This window comes from Acanthisitta chloris, unplaced genomic scaffold, assembly GCF_000695815.1.
Source record: "Acanthisitta chloris isolate BGI_N310 unplaced genomic scaffold, ASM69581v1 scaffold25100, whole genome shotgun sequence".
Classification (NCBI taxonomy): Eukaryota; Metazoa; Chordata; class Aves; order Passeriformes; family Acanthisittidae; genus Acanthisitta; species Acanthisitta chloris.
This window is the reverse complement of record NW_008650290.1, coordinates 66,796-91,101: the sequence shown is the minus strand read 5'-3', so window position 1 is coordinate 91,101 and position 24,306 is coordinate 66,796. Positions and strand designations below refer to the sequence as shown.

General features: G+C 38.6%; 1 protein-coding gene across 6 annotated transcripts in view; it reads left to right on the top strand.

Moving 5' to 3' along the window:
• The window catches only part of MAPK8 (mitogen-activated protein kinase 8), a 21,781-nt gene extending 2,855 nt beyond the window's left edge, over positions 1-18,926 (top strand). Inside the window, exons 3-11 of one of the 6 annotated variants that reach the window (XM_009084481.1) lie at positions 841-899; positions 1,031-1,169; positions 6,257-6,422; positions 11,057-11,128; positions 12,922-13,104; positions 13,885-14,009; positions 14,955-15,018; positions 16,917-16,994; positions 18,004-18,926. In XM_009084481.1, coding sequence (XP_009082729.1) covers positions 841-899; positions 1,031-1,169; positions 6,257-6,422; positions 11,057-11,128; positions 12,922-13,104; positions 13,885-14,009; positions 14,955-15,018; positions 16,917-16,994; positions 18,004-18,143 — 1,026 coding nt within the window. In that variant the 3' untranslated portion in view covers positions 18,144-18,926. Of the gene's footprint in view, positions 1-840; positions 900-1,030; positions 1,170-6,256; positions 6,423-10,628; positions 10,701-11,056; positions 11,129-12,921; positions 13,105-13,884; positions 14,010-14,954; positions 15,019-16,916; positions 16,995-17,992 lie in introns of all 6 variants that reach the window. The other 5 variants (XM_009084466.1, XM_009084473.1, XM_009084458.1 and 2 more) reach the window with 5 other exon arrangements.
• Positions 18,927-24,306: the final 5,380 nt, after the last annotated feature.

The following is a 24,306-nucleotide window of genomic DNA, read 5'->3' as shown; positions in this document are numbered from 1 at the left end:
CAGGAATTGTCTGATGCTTACAAAGTTGTGCAGTAGAGCAGCAGATCACAGCAATGGGGAGAGAGTAAATGCAAACTTTATCAGAGTTGAACTACAAAAGGCTGGTATTGGCCATTTTCTACCTTCATAGACAGCTGTGTGCAGTCTTCTTCACCTTCTCTCTTAATCCCCCATCAGGAAGATAAAATTTCTCCTGGTTGCTAGGGAGGGAGAAAGTCATAGAGAACTTACTTTCAGACAGGGCTGGTTTATATGTGGATTCTCTAAAGGATGTTTCACCTAATAGCATAATTTGTATGATGATAAACTACTGCAAGCCTGCCTGATTTTTGATGAGTGGTAGCTTGGGCTGTTTCTGCAAATCCCATCCATTGTTAGCACAGGGAAATGTTCTAAAGCAGCTCTAAGAATCAGTTTTTCTCGTTGGGTCAAGCTGTTTCTTCACCTCTGTCAGTGACAAAGTAATATCTCTTAGGGAGTCTTTGTCAGCTTTTAATTTTGCTATTTCTCATCTCCAGTAAAGATCTTACCAGGTCTCTACAAACTGAAAGTAGGAGGAAGGGGAAGACTGACTAACCTCCTTAGGTTTTAAGCTTTGAATATCATCTTGTTAATGCACACAGAGTGTCTCTAGATTACATGATTTGTGGAGGAAAAATACTCCTCCTGAAATCATTAGTATCTATTGCTGCAAGTTAGGTCTGATTGAGCCACTGAGCCATCTTGAGCTTCAGTATGTACCAGGTTTGTGTCAGAATAGTAGTTACCAGTTTTGAAATGTTGACTCTGCAACTTTGCTGTTGCTGTGGTACAATTACATTTCCTCTCCCCTTCCTACAGATCATCGGCCTACTGAATGTGTTCACACCACAAAAATCCCTGGAAGAATTTCAAGATGTGTAAGTCTGATTTGAATTAAAGCCAAGAATGTATTTTGAAAATATTTATGCCAAAAGATGAGCAAGAGAAAGAATAGAATAAAATGCCAGTATTATCTGATTTTTATTCTTTTCCTTTTCTCCTTCATAAGCTACATAGTGATGGAGCTCATGGATGCAAATCTCTGCCAAGTGATTCAGATGGAGCTAGACCATGAACGAATGTCCTATCTTCTTTATCAAATGCTGTGTGGTATCAAACATCTTCATTCAGCTGGAATTATTCATAGGGTAAGTGAACCAAACTGTGTATAATATGCATTGCAGCTGGTTTTGCCTTGAGTTTTTAAAATATAAAGTCAGAATTAGGAGCATGATGGGTGATTCATAGCCTGTCCCAGATGCAGAGGGAGAAAGCTGAAAGGAAATCATCACACCTTTTTCCAGGGTAATTCTGGAATGAACCTTTAGAATGTTTGAATGATTTGATAATAATCTGCACAGAGTAAACAAGATTTTTGCAGTGAGTTACATTACCTCCTTTAATTCTGCATAATGTTCCATTTTAGTAGGCATGGCAGGAAAGAATATCTGATAGCGTCTCTGCCTTTAATGTTTTGGTAACCAAACCTGAAATTCCATCTTTTGAAAGAACTGCCCATTTTATTTCTGCTCTTTTACTAGCAGAGTAATGACTAAATAGCTGAAGTCTCCAGATAAACAGATGGTGGTAAAGACCTGTAAGTGGAACTTGAATTACACCTGTGTGTCACAAAGCACTCACTCAGACTGCCCACAGGCAAAACTGACTCCTGAGTTTTAAATGACATGTGTGTGTTGCAATCCAGTCCAGAAAGTCTGAATTTCAGGTTGCCTGTTGAAGTTGAACATATCTCATATATAATTGTATGTAGTGTAAAGATTGCTTGAGATTGTCTAGTTATAACTTTGCGAATACAACCTCTGTTAGTTTGGGAAATGGTAAGTTTGTACTACATTTTTCAGTGTAACATTTTAGAGAGTTTGAGTTTTCATTTCTGAAGTGATGTAGAAGGTTTAATTAAACTTGGTCATGCCCACATAGTTTCAGCCATTGCTAAATAGTCTTCCTCATGGATGATGTAGACAGAAAACCAAATCACAAATGGCAGTTGTGTGTGCTACCACAGGAATTGCTATGTTAGGATGCTTGTCCAGGTCAGTGGTCCATCTCATTGTAACTGGGGTGTTGAATGACCTGCAAGCTGGATCCAGCGGTCTGACACTCCTGCTCAGTGTGCTGTTTTTCCTCCGAGGGAACTGGGACAATTGTTTGAATAAAGAATAGTTTCAGTGGACAAACACTGATTCCTTTTGCTCAGCTAGTTCTAGTACTCATCAGCTGTTTCATGCTAGAGAGGAGCTTGGGGAGGGAAGGTGAAGCCTTCCTTGCATGCAGTTTTCCGGAACTGCTGTGTTGAGAGAGATGGGCAGGGAAAAATAGGGAGAAGCATTGTCTGGAACCAGGCATTGTGCCTGACGCTGCGTGGTCTGTATGTGGGCATTGAGACAGGCCAGTGGGCCTCTTACATTATTCTGGGAATGCTAGGCAAAACTAGGTTGCTTCACTTACTGCTGTTGTGGTGCTGTGTTGCACATTGTAGTGGATTGACCCTGGCTGGATGGCAGGCTGCAGGGGATCCTCAGCTCCTCTGCCTGGAGTACCTCCTCCCCCTCCTTCTCCACTGACCTTGGTGACTGCATAGTTGTTGCTCTCACATATTATCACTCCTCTCCTCTCTTGCCACAATTGCTCCTGTGCAATAACATTTTTTATTTCTTAAATATGTAGTCCCGGAGGTGTTACTACCATCACTGATTGGCTCAGCCTTGCTGCAATGGTGGGTCTGTCCTGGAGCTGCTGGCATAGGCACTGATGAACATGGGGAAGCTTCTAGCAGCTTCTCACAGAAGTCACCCCTCTAGCCCCACCACTGCCAAAAATCTGGCCATGCAAAACCACTACACATATGACTGAGATTATGCAGCCCTTTGTGTCCTAATGCTTGTGCTGTGGGTTTGAAGCAATGGTTTTGTGTGCAGCTTCATGTTTCCTGGTCTCTTCAACACTTGGGGATACAAGTCTAACTCTGTGGGTTTTCCTTGGTCTTTTTTAGTTTTGGAAAACAGCATATTGAATGGATATGCCAGAGTAGGTAATGTAAGAATGTCTCTCTGTGGATCTTGGCACAGACATGAGGAGGCTTCTAAAACCTCACTTGCTTCAGGGTGGTTTGTACTCCTGTTAAGTCACCATTGAGCATGTAGAAGTCATGGATAAATTAAACATTCATACATTTATAGAAAAGAGGTAACTACTCAGATAGTTGCTGGGCAGGAATAAAGACTACTTCAAGGTTAGAATTCTTGGCTCTGTAAATAGGGGTTAAGTCATTGAAATGCTTTGTATTGTACAAGGGTAAACTATCCCAAAGAGACTATAGATACAATTGCTACGTAAATAGTATCATATGTATGCATGATTGCTTTTGAAGGACATGTACAGATGCATTTCACTTGCATGTCTTCCTGCTGGATTTTCAGCTGACAGCTTCTTTTCAGGCTTTATTAGACAATTAAGTACATTCAGACATTGTGTGCGTTGTGCCTTTATACTTCAAGGTGTAAAGTATCATATTTCTGTTTCTCTGTGGAACAAGTTAAACAAAACCTCAGAAGACAAGGAGGACATGCTTGAAAAGGGACATATGTCACACAGACCCTGTGTCTGCAGTGGTACCTCTTTAACCACTCTTCTGAGCTTTTAGCACCTCTGTCCTTGATGTCCCAAGCTAATTACTTTGTTGAAATTCCTTAAACATGGCCTGCACTACTGTGACTGCCCATGGAGCATTCTGGCTATGAATCTGATGTACTGCTTTAGTGTTCTCTAAAATTTTAAGCTTTTTGTGATGTTGGTAGTTTCATGTGCTTTTGAACTAATTTCTTCAGTTTCTGACAGAACTGCAGTAATCTCAGCATCTGAGTGACTTTTTCAAAGCTTACTGAATGACTGAAATCACAACAATACGGATACTACTTGCCGTAGAAATAAGTGGGGTTTTTTTTATAGCAAGCTAGAGGCATGGAACAAAGCAGAGACCAAACACAAATATTTTCAGTCAGTTTTAACAAAAATTTATGGGGGGGCATTCTTAGCTGCCACATCAGTGGGTAAAGATTTGATCTCAGTAGAGATTTGACTGTAGCTTTACACGGACTCTAACAGATGTTGGCAAACGAACATTGCTGTGTCCCAAACATTTTGCAGAGATGCAGTTTCCAGCCAGTGTAGAAGTACATGTTCATTTCTGTTTTGTAATCTGAGAAGGTGAATGATCAGCATTGCAGAGTTGTGCCTCACTGACTTGCTGAGGGACACAGAGTGTCTCATTAGTCTTGCATGGAGGCTCTGAAACATTGAATTCTGCCTGATTTTGAGCCCTTAACAAAGGTGCCTAATTATGGAAGCTCTTCACACAAATCTTTCTTTAAGAAGGAAGAAGCCCATAGAAGTCATGAATTACCCTCCAGAAATGTCCCTCTCTCCATCTGGTTAATGGGGAGACAGCCATGAAAAATCTGGTGTTTAAGCACTGACTTTTTACATTTTTAAGGTTCAGTGAGAGATCTTCTGCTATAGATTCTGGATATACAGCCTAATTAGCTTGATCACTCTTAAAGGAGCTTCGAGTTTCTGTTTATTTTAAACGTATGAGATGCTGGTTCTGCATGAATTTGGATGCCCAAGCCTGGCCTTCATCATTTTGATCCTGGGCTTCATGACAACTATATGGTGTTCAGAAATTAAGGATGGACAACGTTCTGTAAGCTTTTGCGTTTTGTCCTCATAGTGGTTTTTCTCTTGCAAAGGGAAGATCTCTTAACATTTTGAATGTTAATCCTGCAGCTTTAGGGAGGATGAATATAGTTAATACCATGAGCATGCACCTGGTATTCTGGAATGAGCATCCTGAAAATAATAGAAGTGTGCAGAAATAAAGCTGATGATAAACAGGACTGTAGCAGGATCTGAGACATGCATATTAAATAGCCGGAAGGCCTTATAGAACTTGAATTAATTTGTGACATTTGAGAGTCTCTTAAGCCAAAGTTGTCTGCAGAGATTCTGTGTGTGAGATTTCGAGGTGCATGTGTGAATATGTATGTATGCAAGACTTTGAATTACCTGTTACGATTTCATTGTTCTGGAACTTTTTTTTGTGGTTTGTCATTAATGGAGTTTTCTTAGCTTTATGAGGAAATTGCTGAAAGCCATAGAAGTACAAGTGAAAACTACATATATCTTGCAGAAAGCCACTTCTAAGTCTTTATGAAACGGTGATAGATAGGGCTGCTTATCAAATGACTGCAGCTCAAATGCTGGAGTCCTCTGCCATATCCTAGGGTTTTTTTCTCATTTATCTTAGTGGAGTGTAGGCAGGAAGGATCTAAGTCTTATCTGTGTTGGCCTGTGCGCTGTGAATGATTTTGTTTGCAAAGTTGTCCTGAAGTTACTCTGTAATCTTTGCTCTGTGACATTCAGATGTGTATAAGTTCTTCCTGAGATGATGACTGAGTATGCTGGTGTAGTGTCTGTATAAATAGACGTTGTAAAGCCACTAATGACAGTAGGGTTCAAGTGAAAAGAATACAGTTACTAAGTTTCTAACTAAGATGATCTGAAGCTGTATCACAGTGTTTTCCACTCCAGTTTAACGATCATGGTAATATTTGGCTGTTTTTCAATGGTGCCTTTTTGGGTTTGGTTGCCAAAATTAGTATAAAACCAAGTTCTGAATGGAAAACTATAACTGTATGGACATGGGGATTTCTTTCCTGTTCAGGGAAACATTGGTTCAAGAGAGGTAATGCAACCTCAACAGCAAATAAGCCTTTTGCTTTTCACATTCATATTATAGTTCTAATAATTCTTGTATCAAGATGATTATTGCATAAAACAATTTCAGCAATTGTCATGTTACCTGTGTTCTGCATTGTAGTAATAATTACTGTTCCAGTGAGCAGATTCTGGACACCTTTCCTCAGAGCTAACATTTCTTACTAACCTCAATTTATTTCAGACATTGCTAACATATCTTGTAATGCTGGTTGTATTTTCCTTCTTTAATTGCTATATAAATCTACAAGCATAATAAAAGAATTCATTCTGTAGTCTGCTGAATGCACATGAATTAATGCAAGGGGGAAAAAAACCTGCAGCTATAGCAATATCCAAGTTGTATATGTGGGGTTTAATGTTAGCAGTATTATCTTTTTTAAATGTGAACCACGGAATACTTTGTCTTAGCAGTCATATATGATGTTTCTTTTTAAAGGATTTAAAGCCCAGTAATATAGTAGTAAAGTCAGACTGCACTTTGAAGATTCTTGACTTTGGACTGGCCAGAACTGCAGGAACTAGTTTTATGATGACGCCTTATGTAGTGACTCGTTACTACAGAGCACCAGAGGTCATCCTAGGGATGGGATACAAAGAAAACGGTCAGCAAATATAGTCTTTCTTTGGCATAGCTTTACTTTTTTTTTTTTTGTGTTTGGCACACCACATTTTACATGTTAATGTTTTTTTCAAGCTGTAGAAATTTTATAAATTAAGCTTTGTGACCAAAATGCAGATTCTGGATACACCAATTTGTTTATCCAACTCAACCCATTAGATAATGTTTGCATTTAATAGGAGAAGAAATTGGGGGCCTTGTTTGTTTAAAAATTTAAGTAACTTGCTTGGTAGATTAAGTGTCATCCAGGAAGAACTGGAAATATATTTTGTTAATATGTGGTTTGTACCTTCACCTGACTTTTATTCTTGGTGAAGGTGTAAATTGTAATTCATCAGTAAAATTTGTGTTCTAAATTTAGTGTTTAAATAACTATATTTGGTGTAGCCTTTCAAGATGTAGGGAGCATAAAGGCTACAGCAACACCCAGGCTAAAACTACCTACTGTGGCATTACTTTTTATTGAAACCAGCCTTCTTTAATCCACTTACACTAGGTGCCTAATGTTGCTGAAGGAAAATTCAATAATATACTTAAGACAAGAATGCAGAAAGTGCTGTCATAAAGCATCATAGATTCTTTGAGGTCCATGTCAAATTCCAAGAAAATTTTACTTTGTCCCTCTGCTTGCATACATTTCCCTCCTCTTTATACTCATTCTGTGGCCAGTCTCCCTCAGTATCTTCTACAAGAAAATAAGGACTCATCTGAGGGCAACACACAATCAAGTACCTTACACCTTCTCAAAGAAACAGCAGGTGTCCCTTAGGAAAACCAAGTGACATGTCATTCCTGAAATTCTGTTGTAGTGGCCCCAGTTCTGCTGCATTGATCTGGTGTCACTGTGGTCAGTCAGCTCACTCGATGTTTCCACCTCAGGCAGGCACACTGCCCAGAGGTCAGTGTTCGCTTGAAGGTATTTAAACCCTCTTGACCAGTCCTCCAGTAAGGCCCCCGTGATGTCCTGCTGCTTTAGGCTTGGTTAGCTGTCTCCTGGTGATGTGAGGCAATGGCTCCTCAGGCTGCTGACACAGCTGGGACTTGCTCTGCCTTTCAGGATTCCTAGTATAGTCTGCAAACCTGCCTGGCAACTGCATACCATTACAGCAAGTGACTTCAGGTTGTGTGAACGGTGTTAGCAGTGAAAGAATTCAGCTCAAAGGAATGAGAATAGATGGTTTTTGCAAACCTGTGGGTTTTATTTCTGGTTATATCATTAATGTGCATAGAGAAATGTATATTCCTTCAAATGGCCCCCATGGTTGGCTATTTTTCCCATAATTTAGAAGTCACAGGTCAAGTAGAGCAAGTTAAAGTTAAAAATTTACAAATCTACAAAACTTTAGCAGTTAAAAATTGTGCTTCATTTCCCCCCCCAATACTTTACATTGTGCACTTGAGAGACACTAAATTAAAGTACCTAATGCTGTAGTCTTGAGTCATGCAGCTGCCTTACAGAAGGAATTGATACAATGAAAGTCACAAGTTTTCTGACTCAGCTTGCCCACTTTAAATTTGTCTCTTAAATAGTAATTTTGAGCTGCAAAAGTGTGAAACATCATTTCCACTAACAGGTTGCTTAGGTTATTGTTGGAGTTAAATAGACTGCTTTCTAGAGCATCCTGTCATGCTAGTGACCATCCTGTTCCTTAGGCAAGTGTGAATTGTGCAGTGCAGCAGAACATAAATAATAATCCCATTTGAAAAACTATCACATCTTCCCAAAGCCCAAGACGTGGTTATCGAAATGAGAATGGCATTTGTGGAGAATGTAAAAGTAAATGTATGGAATAACTGAGTCTGAGGACAACCTGCATTTCCATATGTACTGTTCTCATTAAAGGCTCTTTGCAGTTACCCTTCTCATTGACTGCTTGAGGAGTTTGTGGAGCTCCCATGACAGGGAGGCAGGTATCAATGATGCATTTGCAGTTAGAACCATGGGCTGTCCAGGACCCTCACCTCTTATTATTGATGCCTGTTGTAGCCTCTTAAACCCCTAGTTAAATTAACTGTTAATTTACTTAAGGTAGAGTTAAATATTGAAAACTGACAGCTAACTAATGGCTAATACTAACATTTAGTTATATTGAACAGGGTCCTTTGGCAGCCTCATGCTGTTTCAGTGCCCTGCTGAGCTTTTGTATGAAGACTGCAGTATATGTTTGATGAGTGAGGTGCTCCAGAGGTGTATTCTTTTGGTAGTATACTACACACATACAAAATCTTTATTTGTTTTAAAACTAGCAAAGATCTCAAACAAACTGATCATATAGTTGACTTCTACATAGGTTTTATTATTAAAGGAGATTTGGGTATGTCAGATTAAGAAACCAGGCCTTGCAAACTCGAGAAATTCAGAACTGAAGGACACCAAAACTGTTGGTGCACACATGCATTAATATATTTAGATTTATGTGCAGTTATGCTCATGATTATGAGAAAGGAAGCACTGAAAAGCAAGGAAGGCCCTTCTGACATGTCTACTTTTACTTTTCCTAGTATGAACACTTGGTTTGAACATAATTTTCACATGGTATTTTTTCTCCAAGAGTTACAGAAAACACTAAGTTCACTTCAAACAGGGTTGTTAAGAATAAAATAGACTCTGTATGACAGCAAAAGATTTAAAAAAATATTTTTTGGATCTGCAGTGAGATTTTCCTTGGTCTTCTATAGAAGTTTTTGCAGGAGCAGTCCCCAGTGTACAAATTGGTTTAGCTTCATGAGAAAGTTAAAACCTGTCTAGTTATAGGTCTCTGTTTGATTAATGAAAGCAGCAAACCAAAATGCCCCAAAACATCTCATGTTTGGCTTTGTAGGGTGACAAGAAGAATGGACACACACACGAATTACAACAGATTTGGCTGTATTTTGTTTTTTGGTGGCAGCAGGTTGTTCTGCAGGTCAAAAAGTCAATTTTCAGAATTTTGCTTCAAATCTTTGGGTCTCTAAGGCAAAGAATATGTACTTAAGTATTTGACAAGAGTTTTTGAAGGCAAAACATCACTAATCATAAAATGTTGACATTTTTTAAATGAACCAGGCCCTTAATTTTGACCTATTAATATGCACAACTATGATCTCCTATCATATGAATTAGATACTATTTTAGAGGAACTTGTAAGTAAGGGAGAAGGAATATTTTCAAGACGAAGCAACGTTGCTTGCTTGACATTGTTGAGCTCCTTCAGAACATTTACATGTGATTCTTAGTATCCAATTGTTCTCATTTAAATCCCCTTCTTATCTGCCTAATTGAAATTCCAGTGTCATGTTTGACATAAAAGTATTCATAATAATAAAATTTCATCATTATGACTTCAAGAATACTTTTGCATATAGAATTAACAGTACCTCTGAAAGCAACTGCAAAAGAATTGGCATATTTGTACACAGTAAACTTGTGCATCTTTAACTATGTCTTCTGAGTTATTTATTGTAAGGTAATGTAAAAAATGCATATTTCATTTAAAAAACAAATTGCTTTTGAGTTTTGTATAAGATGTTATTTCATCATAACTGGAGAAATATTTTGAAACAAATTATTTTATTGAAAATCTGTTAGGAGCATACTAACATTGTCATTAACTGATCCTCTAAAATTCTAAGTAATCTTTTACTGATTCTGTTTGCTTTTTATTTAAAGTGAGAGAGAGATGCATGTTAATCAGACTTCTAGGTATACTTGATGGCAGATTTTCATTCTTATGCAATACCTAATTAATTCTCCTAAAAAACATGAACTGTTTCAATGGGCAATGTTTTTAAAGGTCAATTTACTTTGCTGCTTTAAAAATTATTCCTACAACTGCCATGGCATTACTTTGATGAAATAAAGCTGTCTTTGGTGCTCAAATCTAGTCTCTTGGCAGAGGAAGCTTTGCAAGCCTCGGAGCTTGGAGAAGGGCTTTACTCTGCTTGATTCGTGTCTCTCTCTCTCTCTCTGCTCAAGCTCTTGCTCTAGCACTATATTAAACAAAAGGATGTTTTTCTGCCTTGTATTTGAGACAGTTAAAAGCTAATCCTTACACACAGTGTATTTTAAAGTGTTTTCATTGATTAATACAAAGATTGCTCTTCTTCCTGTGCTGTCTCTGCAGTTTATAGGATGCAGTCATGTTATGCTTCTTTTAATTTTAAATGACCGTTTGCTTTGCTTTTCCTTCTTTTTGTGCTACAAACATAGTGGATTTATGGTCTGTGGGGTGCATTATGGGCGAAATGGTTTGCCACAAAATCCTCTTTCCAGGAAGGGACTGTATCCTTGTGCTGCTGCAGCAGGTTGAATTAGATAGGAAGTGATTAACCTTTTCATTGATGTTGTGTCATGAAGGTTCATATTGTACAATTTTATTTTGTTTTTTATTAAATGAACATAGATTTTTCTTGTGATACACTTGGAAAAAAAAAGAGAACTTCATTTATATTCAGGCTGCACCTAGCAGTAGGACATAGTCTCTGCTGGTCTTGTAGTTAGCATACATCCACCTTCACTCATTTTCATTATACACGCTTTTTGTGGTCACTTCATGTCTATGTGTGTGTCTGGATATTTTTATTTACTTTATTTTAATAACTATCTTTTATGTTAATATCATTGCATTTTATTTTCAGTTGACATTTGGTCAGTTGGGTGCATCATGGGAGAAATGATCAAAGGTGGTGTTTTATTTCCTGGTACAGATCGTATCCTTACCTTTGGCCTAGGATGTAGTTGTAAAAGGGCAAAAGATACTGCAGTGATACAGTTCCAGATTAAGGTGGTTCTAATTTTTAACATACTGGTTTTAAACTGCCTTTTCAAATTGCAGTTTGCAAGTTCATTATATACCCCTGGGGCAAACAGACTTCTTTTTTCTTTTTCCTTTTTCCTTTTTTTCCTCTTTTTTTAAATTTATTTTTCCAGTTTAATACAGTGCCTATCCATTGCTTTTGGACGTTATCATGTTTTAGACAGACTGGTTCATATGCATTGGTTTTTACTTTGGAGGTCATTTCTGTGTAATAACTTACTAATCTTGTTTAGTACCTGAGCATGTTAGCAGTTATTATCCTTTGCATTTTACAGAAAATGTTTACAAAAGATTCCTAACCATCTTCATTACACTCTGGAGTTTTATTTTCTTGTATGCAGAAATGATCCTGCAAACAGCTGTCAGAAATATCTGGCTTTCTGTCTTTCTGTTCCATGAATGGCGTGGTGGTGGTGTGAACAGTACTTCAGACAAAGGGTCTGCTCCAAACAAACAAAGCTGAAACCTCGTCACTAAAACTAGTGGATTTAATTGGCATTTGACATCTTTGTTTTACTAGTACTTACAGATCAGGGTTTTTTAGATGCCATCAGAAATACTTCTTGCTTTTGCTGCAGGGCGCAGTTTAAAAATGGATATAATACCATTTAGGGATGAAGATGGGGTGGAGATTTTGAGGCATCCTTACTTTGACACAGCTCTGTCATTGCATGAGCTGTACCATGCTTTGCTTTATGCATCTGGTTTGTTGGCATGGCTTTTCAGTTTAGACTCAGTGCCATACAGTGTAAATACTTTTTTTGTCAAGGCCTGTAGTAAAGCTCTAGAGCTGGAAAATGATTATATAAAGATCTGTTGTTCAGTTTTAAGAACATGAGAGGGCCTGCTGCAACACACTGAAGGTGTAGGTAGCCTGATATCCAGTCTGATGGCAGCCAAAAAGAGCAAGCTGGGGAGAGTATATGAATGAGATAAGTATATATATCTGAGCTCTCAGATAAAAGTTGCATTATCCAAGCTCTCTCCCAGTATGTAACCATGTACAACTAGGAATTCCTGAGCCAAACATGACCTTTTTTCGGTCAGTAACACATACTAAATTCTTCTGCTATGAACTGGTCAATCTCCCCTTTGCAGTGTGTAAACTTCCCAGCTAAGATGTTCCTTATGCATCTCCTTGAAACTCTTTAGCTTCTTTATTCAAGCCTCTGACAATATTGTCATTGACCTGTGTGGGCTAAACTTCATAATTTGTGTGCCCACTGGTGCTCAGTGTTGCATGTCCTTGGCAAGAGGAGTGGGCTGAGATATGGAGATGAGAACGGAGGACAAAGCCCCTGCGTGGGGTATTTCTCACGAGTGCCGTGGTGATGTGTAGTGAGTGTGTGTTCAGATCAGGAAGTGAGTTCTTCTTCTCCAGAACCCAAACAAATCCTTAATTTAAATTAATTTAATGCATTTTGTGAGCCTTCTAATATTTTCTTTCTCAGAAGTATATCCTTTGCTAGTTAATTATCATTTTGAGTAAAATACATGTTGCCTTGACTACGCTATCATGGTCTTGCTTTGTTTCACTGTTTTCTCTGAGAAGATAGTCCTAATTCATGATGATGAACTTGATATTTTATAATTTTCTGTTTTCTCTGTTGGTTATTTCATGTGGTTTTAATGTAACTTTCTAGCTGAAAATTAGACACAGTGTTTTTCTTAGCTGCATAACCTTAGATATTGATCAATGGAATAAAGTTATAGAGCAGCTAGGAACACCATGCCCTGAATTCATGAAGAAATTACAGCCTACAGTCCGGACTTATGTGGAGAACAGACCTAAATATGCTGGATATAGTTTTGAAAAACTCTTTCCAGATGTCCTTTTCCCAGCTGATTCTGAACACAATAAACTTAAAGGTAAGGTCTGTCTTCTTTTTGTTGTACATTTAAAACTGTGATATAGTGAACAGAAATGTATCTTGATTTTGTTCACTATGAAGTCATCCTACTAAGGCTTTAAATATTACAATATTTATATCATGGGAGTGGATGAATGTGCTGGCATATGCTTGTCTCCACTTTCATATCTTCATGAAACAGCTCCTATTCTTGGGGATATCTTTATAGCAACAAGTAAATATGAATATTCCTCTCAATGACAGTTGCCAGCATGATTTAGAGGAGAGTGGGGGGAGGTCTGAAGAGAAGTTGTGTGGGCAGAGCAGAGCTTTGTTCTGTAGGGATGAAAATAAGGGGTTTGTGTTCATAATATATAGGTACCCTGCAGTTATTTCAGTAACTGACTGGTTCTAAAAGTCACCTATTTGGTAGAGTCAGACTCACTGTATTTTATGTGACAAAGAGGGATAGTAGGTGTTTGCCTGCTCCTATTCCAGACAAGGCTGTACTGCCAGCTGACCTGTTTCACATAAGGATGTCACACCAAGGGACATTTATGCTGAAAATGTATAGTGCAACCTGTCCAACCCCATTCCCACCTGTGTCATTCTCTTCAATTTTTCATTTTTTTCTTTTTTCATCAAGTGGATGACTTTCCTTAACCCCAAATTATGTGAGGGTTGCACAGATATTTAACTGGAATTTGTTTACTCTGAGTCTCTTCTTACGAGCTTTGAAATACTGTGTTATGTGCACTATATGTGGCACCAGTCTGACGAGAAAACTTTATTTTTGCAGCGAGTCAAGCAAGGGATTTGTTATCCAAAATGCTGGTTATAGATGCTTCTAAAAGAATCTCTGTGGATGAAGCCCTGCAGCACCCGTACATCAATGTTTGGTATGATCCATCAGAAGCAGAAGCTGTAAGTTCTTCTTTCAGGTTCTTGTTCAGGTCTCCACTGAGGAAAGTGCTGTACTAAAGCCATTGTGTTGTGATGCTTGAAAGATTGCTGTATGTTTCACTAGAAGCTTAACTGAGCTGTAATCTTTTTTTTTTTTTACATAGATAGACATGTTTATTAGAAATAGCTTTAGGAGTGGGCACAAACTGAAGTATCTGTCTCTGTGTGCATTCCTGTATAATTGCATACAATCTCCTGGACATGTAGTAATGCATCTGAAATCTTTTGTATAGGGTTCTAATTTAGTGAGCTTTGGTTGTTTCAGTATGGTTTGATTGCTCTTGATGATATTTACTCCTGGGTGAAAGAAACAGTTTTAACTATTTGTACCAATTGCTAGTAGCCCTAAACTAGAAAGTAAGTGTTTCAGCAAAATCAGAATGCAGGATCTTGAGCTTTCACTTATTAAGAACAAAGGAATTAATTGACTTTGTCTTAAAAACATAATTTCAGCACAATTTCATCTTATGAGAACGTGTCACTTTTTTAAAAGAAAGGTAGTTGATGATGGCCACTAAGAACAGAAAAAGCTGCTTGATGTAAATGGAGCCATTAGAAATTCTGCTAGTCTATAATAGCTAGAGGGAACATTTAGTAATTAACAGTAAGTAGCTAAAAATTGCTGCTTGGGCTGGAGACTGCACCACTTAGGAGCTCTTTTACCAGACTGTTCATTTTCTATTTTAATTATTACAGTAATGTAAGCAAATTTTTAATCAGAAGAACTTTTAAACATGCAGCAGCATCTAAAAAATAGGCCACATCCAAATATGAGTGAATATATGATCACGTAAATATGGTATTTTTAAATCAGGCTCATGTTCCAAGTGGCTGATTTCATCTTTCATTTATACTGGTTTTTAATCCCTTTTGATTGCTCTATGATGAGTTAGTTTTGTTTTTCAGCCTCCACCAAAGATACCAGATAAGCAGTTAGATGAGAGGGAGCACACGATAGAAGAATGGAAAGGTAAGAAGGGTGTTTTAAGTATAAGGCTTTTGGGAGTTGACCCCAAGGATTACTGTTATTAAAGTTGTTCTGAGCAACTTAATAGTATTTACTTAAACTGCTTGGAATGGCAAGGGAATAGACCAGTGCTTGACAACCTCTTGATTGTTGGGACACTAAAAATTTTCCTGCAAAGGTGCTGAACCTTTGTAGTGAACTTAAGACCTGCTCATTTCAGTCACCTTTTGCAAACCATAAGACAACATTTTCAGAGAGGGCAACTCTTCTGGGCAAACTGCTATAGCTGAATAAGATGAAGGACTTGGAGCAATGTAAGTCTGAATTGGAAGTCTTCAAGTGAAGAGCATATTAGCAATAACTGTACTCTCTTAAATCAGCAGAGGATTTGAAAGCAGAAGCCATAAGGAGTGTTAGTAATTGGTGAGATTGTGAGGTTACAGCTGGTGTGGGAGGTGCTGATGGTCATCAGCTCTGGGATCCTGAGAGAGTAGCTGGGGTTGAGGTTTGGAACAGATCATATACCTCCACAGCATGATCTTTACTGTTCAGTACTGGTTTAGTATCTAAATTTCCTGGTCATACATGAGGTGTAGAGTCATAAGTGTAAGAGGAACATCTTTGTAACTTGTAAAGCTTGTGCTTCATTTTTTAAATAATTTCTAAAACTTGTGGTATTATTGCGGAGATTCTAGTGCTCAGAAAAAAAAATCCAGCTTGCTCTGTGCAGGCTATAAAAGTTGCATTTAAGCAAGAATTTAGTGCATTGTGCAATCTAATACTTCATACTGAAAAAGCCTAGGAAGAGAAAGGGATATTAGACCTGCATAACCTTTTTATCCCCAAAGGGGAAAAAAAAAAGGGGGGGGGGAAAGAATGTATGAATCATTTTTGATAGTTTCTTTGTGTTGGCTAGTAATGGACACAAGTCTGTAAAATCTAGTACTGCCACACTTTCTATGAGAAAACTGAGTTTTAATTGGAAAAGCAGAGATAAGCAGAATTGTGGAAATTCTCTTTCCATCCTCCTGCTAAGCAAAGTTATTTCCCTTTTGAAGCAGATGTGCTGAGAGTTTTTCAAGCAATATGGAATTTACTTTAGAGATTCCCATAGCCCTTGAATTTATAATTCTTCAGTGTTTTTTTCTTCCAAACTGTTTGTATATTGCATTAGTTTGCCAGTGGCAGATAAATAGTATTCTGACAGTGAGTTCTTATGAGTTGCATTTAACATGTTAAGTCCTTTACTTCTGGAAATTTGCAGCTGAAGTCCCTTTTGGGTAATAAGCTGCCATTAGCCTAGAAACTTTCTGGCCAGTATACACTGTATGGCTGATTCACGTTACGAGCACTTCTAACCTGTTTAAGGATGAGGAACTTCTGTAACTGGAAAATAAAGTTATTCCTTTCATTTGGAGCGGCCACTTATATGCTAATATTGTGTTCCATGTCATGGTGATCTGGACCTTTAAAAGTTGTTGCTGAAGAAATTTAGTGGCAAATGTGCATTGGGAGTATGGCAATGCTGTCTAGGCTTGTTCCTTGTTCTTCTTTTGAAGACTGCTGGTGGAGTTTATCTGTACCAAGGAAGCCATTGATAAGAACTGAGTGAGCCTTAAGACTTTGTGTAACCTCAGGTCCTCAAGTTGCCTGAGCAAGAGAGTCTTAGAGCAATGTCCGTGTTTTCTCAGGAGTGCCAGGCCATTGTAGCTCCACCAGAAAAAGAATTGTAGATTCTTATATCACTTGTCAGTTGTTGTTTGGCCAACAGCTGTTCAAAACTATTTCTGAACGGCAATAAACTTATGACATTTAAATGTCTGTTTTAATGGGAGATGTATTATTGATCCAGTCTTGAGGTTGCAAATTCATTTTTTGCCTTCCCTTCTCTGCATTTTCAGAGTTGATATACAAGGAAGTCATGGACCTGGAGGAGAGAACCAAGAACGGGGTTATACGCGGCCAACCAGCCCCTTTAGGTTGGTTACAATAAAAGCACAGTACAAAGCTCCGTTGAGTTGTAGGTCAGGAGGGGAGTAAAACTGTTAAAGACAGCCAAAAGTAACCTAACTCAAAAATATGGCACTTAAATGACAAAACTTGAATTTTCTTTGAGATTTTGCTCTATTTGGGTGGAATATATGGGGGTGACATCTCTTTTTATTAATCTGATAAATCCCCCTATTATTGTCCCTCTGTAACTGCTGCTTCATTCATTTCAGTCCTCAAGAAACATCCTGGTATGTCCTGCTACTCAATTGCTGTAGTCTGGTTAGATGTGCAATGTGTAGCTGGTACAGTTTCAAATAAAGGTGTAACCACTATTATATCTTTTAAATAATGAAACAGGATATGTAGGTTGGAAGATTATGAAGCACTTTTAGCACATCATTTTGCTGAATTTTGGAGCAAAATGTGCCTATTAACTGGCTGTTGAGGCTCCATGGCAAAAGTTGGGCTGCCCTTACTGACTCTGCTCAGTTCACTGAAGTTCAGACTCTGAAAAATCACTGGGTATCTGAGATTGAATGATTGTGAGGTGGCTGAGCACCAGCTATTTCCCAGTCTCATCAAGGAAAAAGAACAAACCAGGCATTTTGTTTATCAAATTACGTAGATATTTCTAGCTTAGGGTCTCAACATTTTGAAGGGTATCTTAGCTCTGGATTTATGCATTACTGTCTCTGATTTTTTTTTTTAACCTTCAGCCGTTAGGATTTACTGCGATTTGCCAGCTGAGTGCCATGTGAGTTCTGTGGTTCTTGACACACCATCCACTAAGCTCCATGCTAAAGACTTATGGGGTTCATATTAAAGACTTTTGGTTTTCATTTACTATGGCAATGGATTGAGACACATCTCTCCAAAATTGCCAGAACAGGGGAGAGTAATGGCTATTAGGAAGAGACACAGACTATCGCAAGTACTGAACTGTGCAACTGTATCTGCAACTGATTTGCTGTTTTGTTTCTCATAGCACAGGTGCAGCAATGATCAATGGCTCTCAGCATCCATCTTCATCGTCATCTGTCAATGATGTGTCTTCAATGTCAACAGATCCAACATTGGCCTCTGATACAGACAGCAGTCTAGAAACCTCAGCTGGACCTCTGGGTTGCTGTAGATGACTACTTGGTCTTTTGGGGGGTGGGAGGGGGGTCCTTTTAGTCATTAATAGGGCACTTTTAAAATTTGGTGGTATTTTTGAGTGTTTTTTCAAAAATAATCATAGACTTCATCATAAAGTGCTGTAATTTTAAACTGTAAGTTGTGTTAAAAGCAGCCACTTTTTTGCTGTAATTAACTGTAAAATATTAAACCTGATAATTTTTATTGTGGTTTTAAAATCTGCATATTTGCTTTACTATTATGCTGCTGATCTTTTTTTACTGAATTTGTAAGATTTGTTTTATCAAAGCACATATTAATGTTGTGGTCATTACCATATAATGAATTATTTAAGATTTTATAGGTTTTCAATTTTTTAATTAGAATTTATTCCAGATGTTTTGTTCATGATATCCTTCAAAGTTTTATGCTTGGTCATACATCTGTGTCCAGGTGGAGGGGGAGAGAATTCAGTGCAGCCAGCTGTAGTTTTGGGCATACTACTGTGGTGCTGGCAGTGAATAAAATCCTCTTCTATTTTGGCCACTTGCCTATAATACTTCAGCAAAAGCAACAATTTTTAGAGAAGCAACAAAAAAATCTTTTGCAAAGTAACATCGTCTGAATGGGTTTATGAACTTAAGAAAGCAAAGCATATCTTCAAAGCTGCAGAAATACCCAGCCTAGCAAAGTAATGTGATGTTTTCTGCAGAGCTGTGGCATGCCAAATCTTGTGATCACCATAAAACACGAGGATACTTCATGAATAATACATTGCAATGCCAATAAACTGTTTACTTCTAGCTCGTAGCCTGTTTCTGTACACACAAAACCAAGTGTATCCAGGATGTGTAGACTGACAAGAGGGAAAACGAATATGCTGTAGCTGTACTTTCATGTAGGAAGTGATTCTTGGGATTTTTGGTTCTGACTAGTTTTGTCCACTAAGGCGAGTGCTTTTGGAGTGCGTTTTGGGTCAAAGAGGGAATGACATGGATGCAGTAGGGGCAAAACTTCAGCTATTTTTTCTCCACCAAAAGTAACTGATTGCTAAAATCCATTCAGTGGTAGGAGAACCTCAGGATTTCTGTAGCTAATGCATTAAGTGAGCAATATATGCCATCCAAAGGAGGAAGAAGTAGTGCTGTATAAATTAATATTTATCTCTTTCATTTCACCATGAGACCAGAGTAGCAGAAATCTTAATAAGGGTTCATTTTAAGTCATAAATATTCATAGTTTTCATCACTGAAGCTCCAGGTTTCAATACACTTTTAAAACAAAGAGATATATTGAGATATATAGAACAGTTACTAAATAGTCATGTAAGATGGTGCTGCTCCTCACAGAAGTATTTTAACTGTTTACATTTTATATTTACAGAATGATTTATGTATAACTGACTTAAGTTTATGTATGAGTTAAACAATCATTCAGAATTTATTCCTTTGGAAAAATGCAGATTTTTAGTGAAGCTAGGCTGTATAATTGATTGCCTTGTGTAGATGCATATTTTGTGTAGTGAATTAGAATGTGAAGAGGAATTTAAATTAGCAGTGCTCACAAAAATGAGCATTAAAAGATACAGAAGTCTTGCCAGGCACTGAGCATAAGTAATGTAACTGGCTACAGATGTCATGCAGGAATGACTGATGCTCTTCAGTGTGGTTCCTTCTGCTTGTTGGGTTAAATAAGTATCTTTTTGAAGTTCTGACTGAAAGAGGAAAATTTGTCTTTGCAGTAAGTTTCAGAGCAATAGAAGTGATAGTAATGCTTTCGATATCTAACATGTCTTTCTGAAAAACATGCAGGGTTACAGGGAATGGTAATGTCTTAAAGGTGACTAAAGTGATAAACTGCACAGTTATTGGCCTGGCCTGGCTAGACTGCTGGTAAGTGCTGTGTGTATGTGTAACTTTGCTTTCCTCACTTCTACCTAATATTTCAATATTGCCTTTCTAAACCACATTTAAGGCAATTATTTTTACAGGATCCTGCCAAATTGTATGTTACCTCAGAACAGGCAGGACATGTTTGGATTCATCTAGCACTGGAATGTAGAAAATCTGCTGAACAGAGACCAACAGAACAGTCTATTTTGTAATTTTTTTTATCTAAAGTTTAAGCTGTGAATTACGCCAAAATTTTTGGTCATACAACAGGACTTTATTGCTATATTGGATCAATGATAGCGTGGTCAACCCAGTGTAATGAAGTTAAGACTGAACAAAAGCAACTTCTGATGCCTCTAAGTGCTGTTAAAAACAGAATTTGGTAAATATAATTCCTATTTAAATTTATTTTAATGCCTCTGTGTTGCAGTGATGATCGAAATATTTTGGAACTTAAAAATATTTTTTGCTATCACTTTCCAGTGTCTTAAATAAAGTAGTAACTGAACTGAGTTCATAAGCTCTAAGGAGAACTGAGCTTTTCTTCTCTCAAGGTAGGGTTAATGAATGGGTGGGACTGGCCACTGCAGCCCTTTGCAGTGTGAGTGAACTACGTTTAAAGGGATTGTTTCAGTAGAGTCAGTGCTTTGCCTGTGGAAACTTAGAGTTCACTTATGGCACCATCATCATAGTAGTGTTGGGGGTTTGTTGGTTTCTTTTTTTTTTTTCAGTTGCTTGGATTTTAGGCAAATTAAAGTGATGGCAAATTTCAGAGACAAGAACATCAGATTCAGTAACCAAATTATCGTAACAACATCCTATTCTTAACTTCCCTTTTTATTTGTGGAAATATGAAATTATTTTGGAGATATTTGTACACTGCCACAGCCAGGAAACAAATGGGTAACAGGAGTTCAGCTGTCTTTGTGTATTGTTAGATTATATGCAACCCCATACACTACAATTTTATTCTGAAAGTATTATAAAGCTTTATTTTAGTCTATGACTCCAAAATCTTCTCATGACAATGAGCTTCACTAACGTGTGCAACTTTCTACGACCGTTCCAATCCACTGGGAGTTGGTAGGGATGGAATTACAGTGAGCTGATTTCTTATGTCAGGTGAGGTTAAAAATCGGGCAGTAATAACAGTGAGCTTGATTTCCACCTTCTCTGGTCAGAGCTGTGCCATGCAGCAAGGTAGAACAGTTCCTCTCCTTTTGTAGAAGTAGGTTCTTCAAGAATATGCAGTAGGAGGGGCTGTGAGGTGGGGAGGAATTAGTAGTGTTGTGGTGTGCTGCAGTGCTGTGCCGTGAAGGCTTTTGTTAACGCGAGGCAGAGGGGGCAGAACTGTGTTTTTGTGTGTTGGTGTGTGTGAGCAGCAGGGCTGGCACAGCAGTGCCCTCGGCCCCGACTGAGCGGGGCAGCCCCCCCGCGTCCTGCTGGGGGCGCTCTGCCCTGCTGAGCGCTCAGGGGTGGAGAGCAGCTCTGCCCGGCGCGGTGAGTCTGGCAGAGCTCAGCGCCCTTGGGGTGAGCGCGGGGCGGCGGCGGTGGCGCCCTCTGGTGGCGCCCCCTGGCAGTGAAACGGCGCCAAACCTGCAGGAGGATGCTCCTGCCCGGCCAGTGACCCACAGCTATGGCAATGAACGGGGGAGAAGGTGCTCCAGCAGCTTCACATGGTCTTACTCTTCCCAGTGGCTAAAGGCAGCGAATTCTTGTTTCGACATATGGTTTGATTTGCTGTTTGCAGCAGCCTGTCCATGCTGTTATGTTTTATTTTCCTGTCAGTGTGTTGGTTTGTAACATATTTAGATTGAGGACTGGGAGTTGAGGAGAGCTGTCTGCATTTTTCAGTAGGATTAGAAAGAGGGTTTTAGTGAAGAAATGTGATGAGACTGCACTGCCTACCCAGATTTTCAATTCATTTAATTTATTCTTAGTTAAGGGCACTGGATAAAAGTGGTATTTCAAGCGGTCTCTTTCATTCCCTTCTCCTCTTCAGACATGTCTGCATTACAGAATCGTGTTATGAATCAGATCACATTGTGTTTCTACTTCTGCAGTGAAAAATTTAAGCTAGGTTTTCTTGAACTACCTCACACAAACTTTCTATGTTTCTTAAGTAAGCAAAGCTAACCCTTGCTATTGGAACTACACTGAATGTGAATAGAAAAATACACATCCTTTAGAAAAACAAACCTATTGGCCAATGTTGAGACAATATCAGTAAGTATGTTTCTTATATATTTCACGTAAGATGTTCATGTGTAATATATAGCTTGTGTACAGTAATGTACATCTAGAATATTGTGTTAGCTGTAAATTGGTGATTTTATTATCGTAGTCTGGTTTTGTAGGGTAAAAATAGCTTACTAGTAATGTCAGCTCATCCTTTACATTTTACAAAAGGAATAATTCTTGGTAAGCTTTGCATACAGATGAATTACTTTTGTAGGCCCAATATCTAGTCTATTTTTGAGAGTTCTTTAACTTTTATTACTAAAGTTGAGAAAAAATCCCACCCCAATTATTGTGATCATTCCTTCTGCCCCTTTTGAAGTATATTCTTAATTTTATTATGTCCCAAGAAATATGAAGGGGAAGATACAGCATTAAAAATACTGGGGAAAACTGTAATTTTTTTTTTCTTCCCCACATTTGATACCTTTTCCTGCTTTTCCTTTATTCCCTCCAAATAAGCTGTTGGTGGGGCATTACTGAGAACATTGTGGGTTTTTTTAACTCATTCATGCCATAGGTCATTCATTACATGTGCACCACTGGAATGTATACATTGTTATCTAGTATGTCAATTGGTTATAATGATATTTTAAATAAAAAAGAAAAAAAAAAGTTTGACCACCTATGCATTTAGTGTTTCTTCATTGCTAGGCTGGAACAGATTTCATAGGGATTTGCATAATAAGGCTGTACTTGAAATCTTATTAGTGTCAGTCCTTCCAGAGAACTAATTTGTTCTTTAATGGTACTTCAAGTCCTGTCTTGTATGTGAGCTCACTTGTGGGCAAAGTGACACGTTTTTTCCATTTCTCCATTTCCATGGACTTTGGATGTGCCACAGACTGCTAATAGCCAGTGTCTTTGCAGCCATTGGGGGGAATCCATTCTTGCCTCCCTGGTGCCAGCTCTAGCTGCTGTATTTCCTATGTGGCAGAAAGAGGTAAGTGTACACCATCCAGTGTATGTGAACATCTCCCCAAAACTGAGTCTCGGAGAAGCCTGAAGGATCTGACTCCTGGAGAACCGACTTGGGTGCCCGTGCCACTCACTGCCTGCACTGGCACCTCTGCTGTGGGTAAATCCCAACATAAAGCATTTGATTGCCTTTACTTCCAGCAGGGTCTCAGTGTGTCCTTACAGACTGCAGAATGCCCTTGAGCTCTGCTTGTCTGTGCTATCAGTGTCGGTGCCACCTTTGTTTCTCTGGGCCAGCTGTTTGTGAGGTGCTTCTCTAGGAATGTGGTGAGACTCAGAAATGCTCCTCTTTATTTGCCCATGTCAGCATGAAGTGCAGGCAGCTTCAAGTGATATGTTAATACAGAGCAAGGCCTGAGAGACAGTCCTAGCTCTGCCCAGGATTTGTGGGTGGCTCAGGCTCAGGACTGAAACACTCCACAGTGCTGCTGGCTTCAATGGGACTTGCTAGGGAATGTAGATGATTCAATAAGCTATCTCTGTTCATTTTCCATTTTCTTGTTAGCTATGCCATGGAGACCTACAGAAGTTTTTGTTACTCTGAACTGTTGCTGTTTTGCTATTTTTTTTAAAGCACATGCTGGTGGTTTTTTCACTGAACATTTTTTACCTGCATAATGCTGGAAGGGATGTTCCAGGCTGGGGAGATTGCACAGGTGAGGGCATGGTAAAAATGTATCTACCTGATTTCAGGAGCCTTATTTCATGTCTAATTAGTACTAACCAACCTGTATGCTGTAAATACTTGTGAAGAAAGCTGACACTTTAAACTGGAGGCTGTAATAAGTGAAAGGTCTGCAAAATGAGTATTCTCTGATGCTTGATGTGGGGAAATGAAGTGGTGGGAAACAGAGTATGGAGGGCATGGTAAAAATGTATCTACCTGATTTCAGGAGCCTTATTTCATGTCTAATTAGTACTAACCAACCTGTATGCTGTAAATACTTGTGAAGAAAGCTGACACTTTAAACTGGAGGCTGTAATAAGTGAAAGGTCTGCAAAATGAGTATTCTCTGATGCTTGATGTGGGGAAATGAAGTGGTGGGAAACAGAGTATGGAAACAGCAGAAAGCTG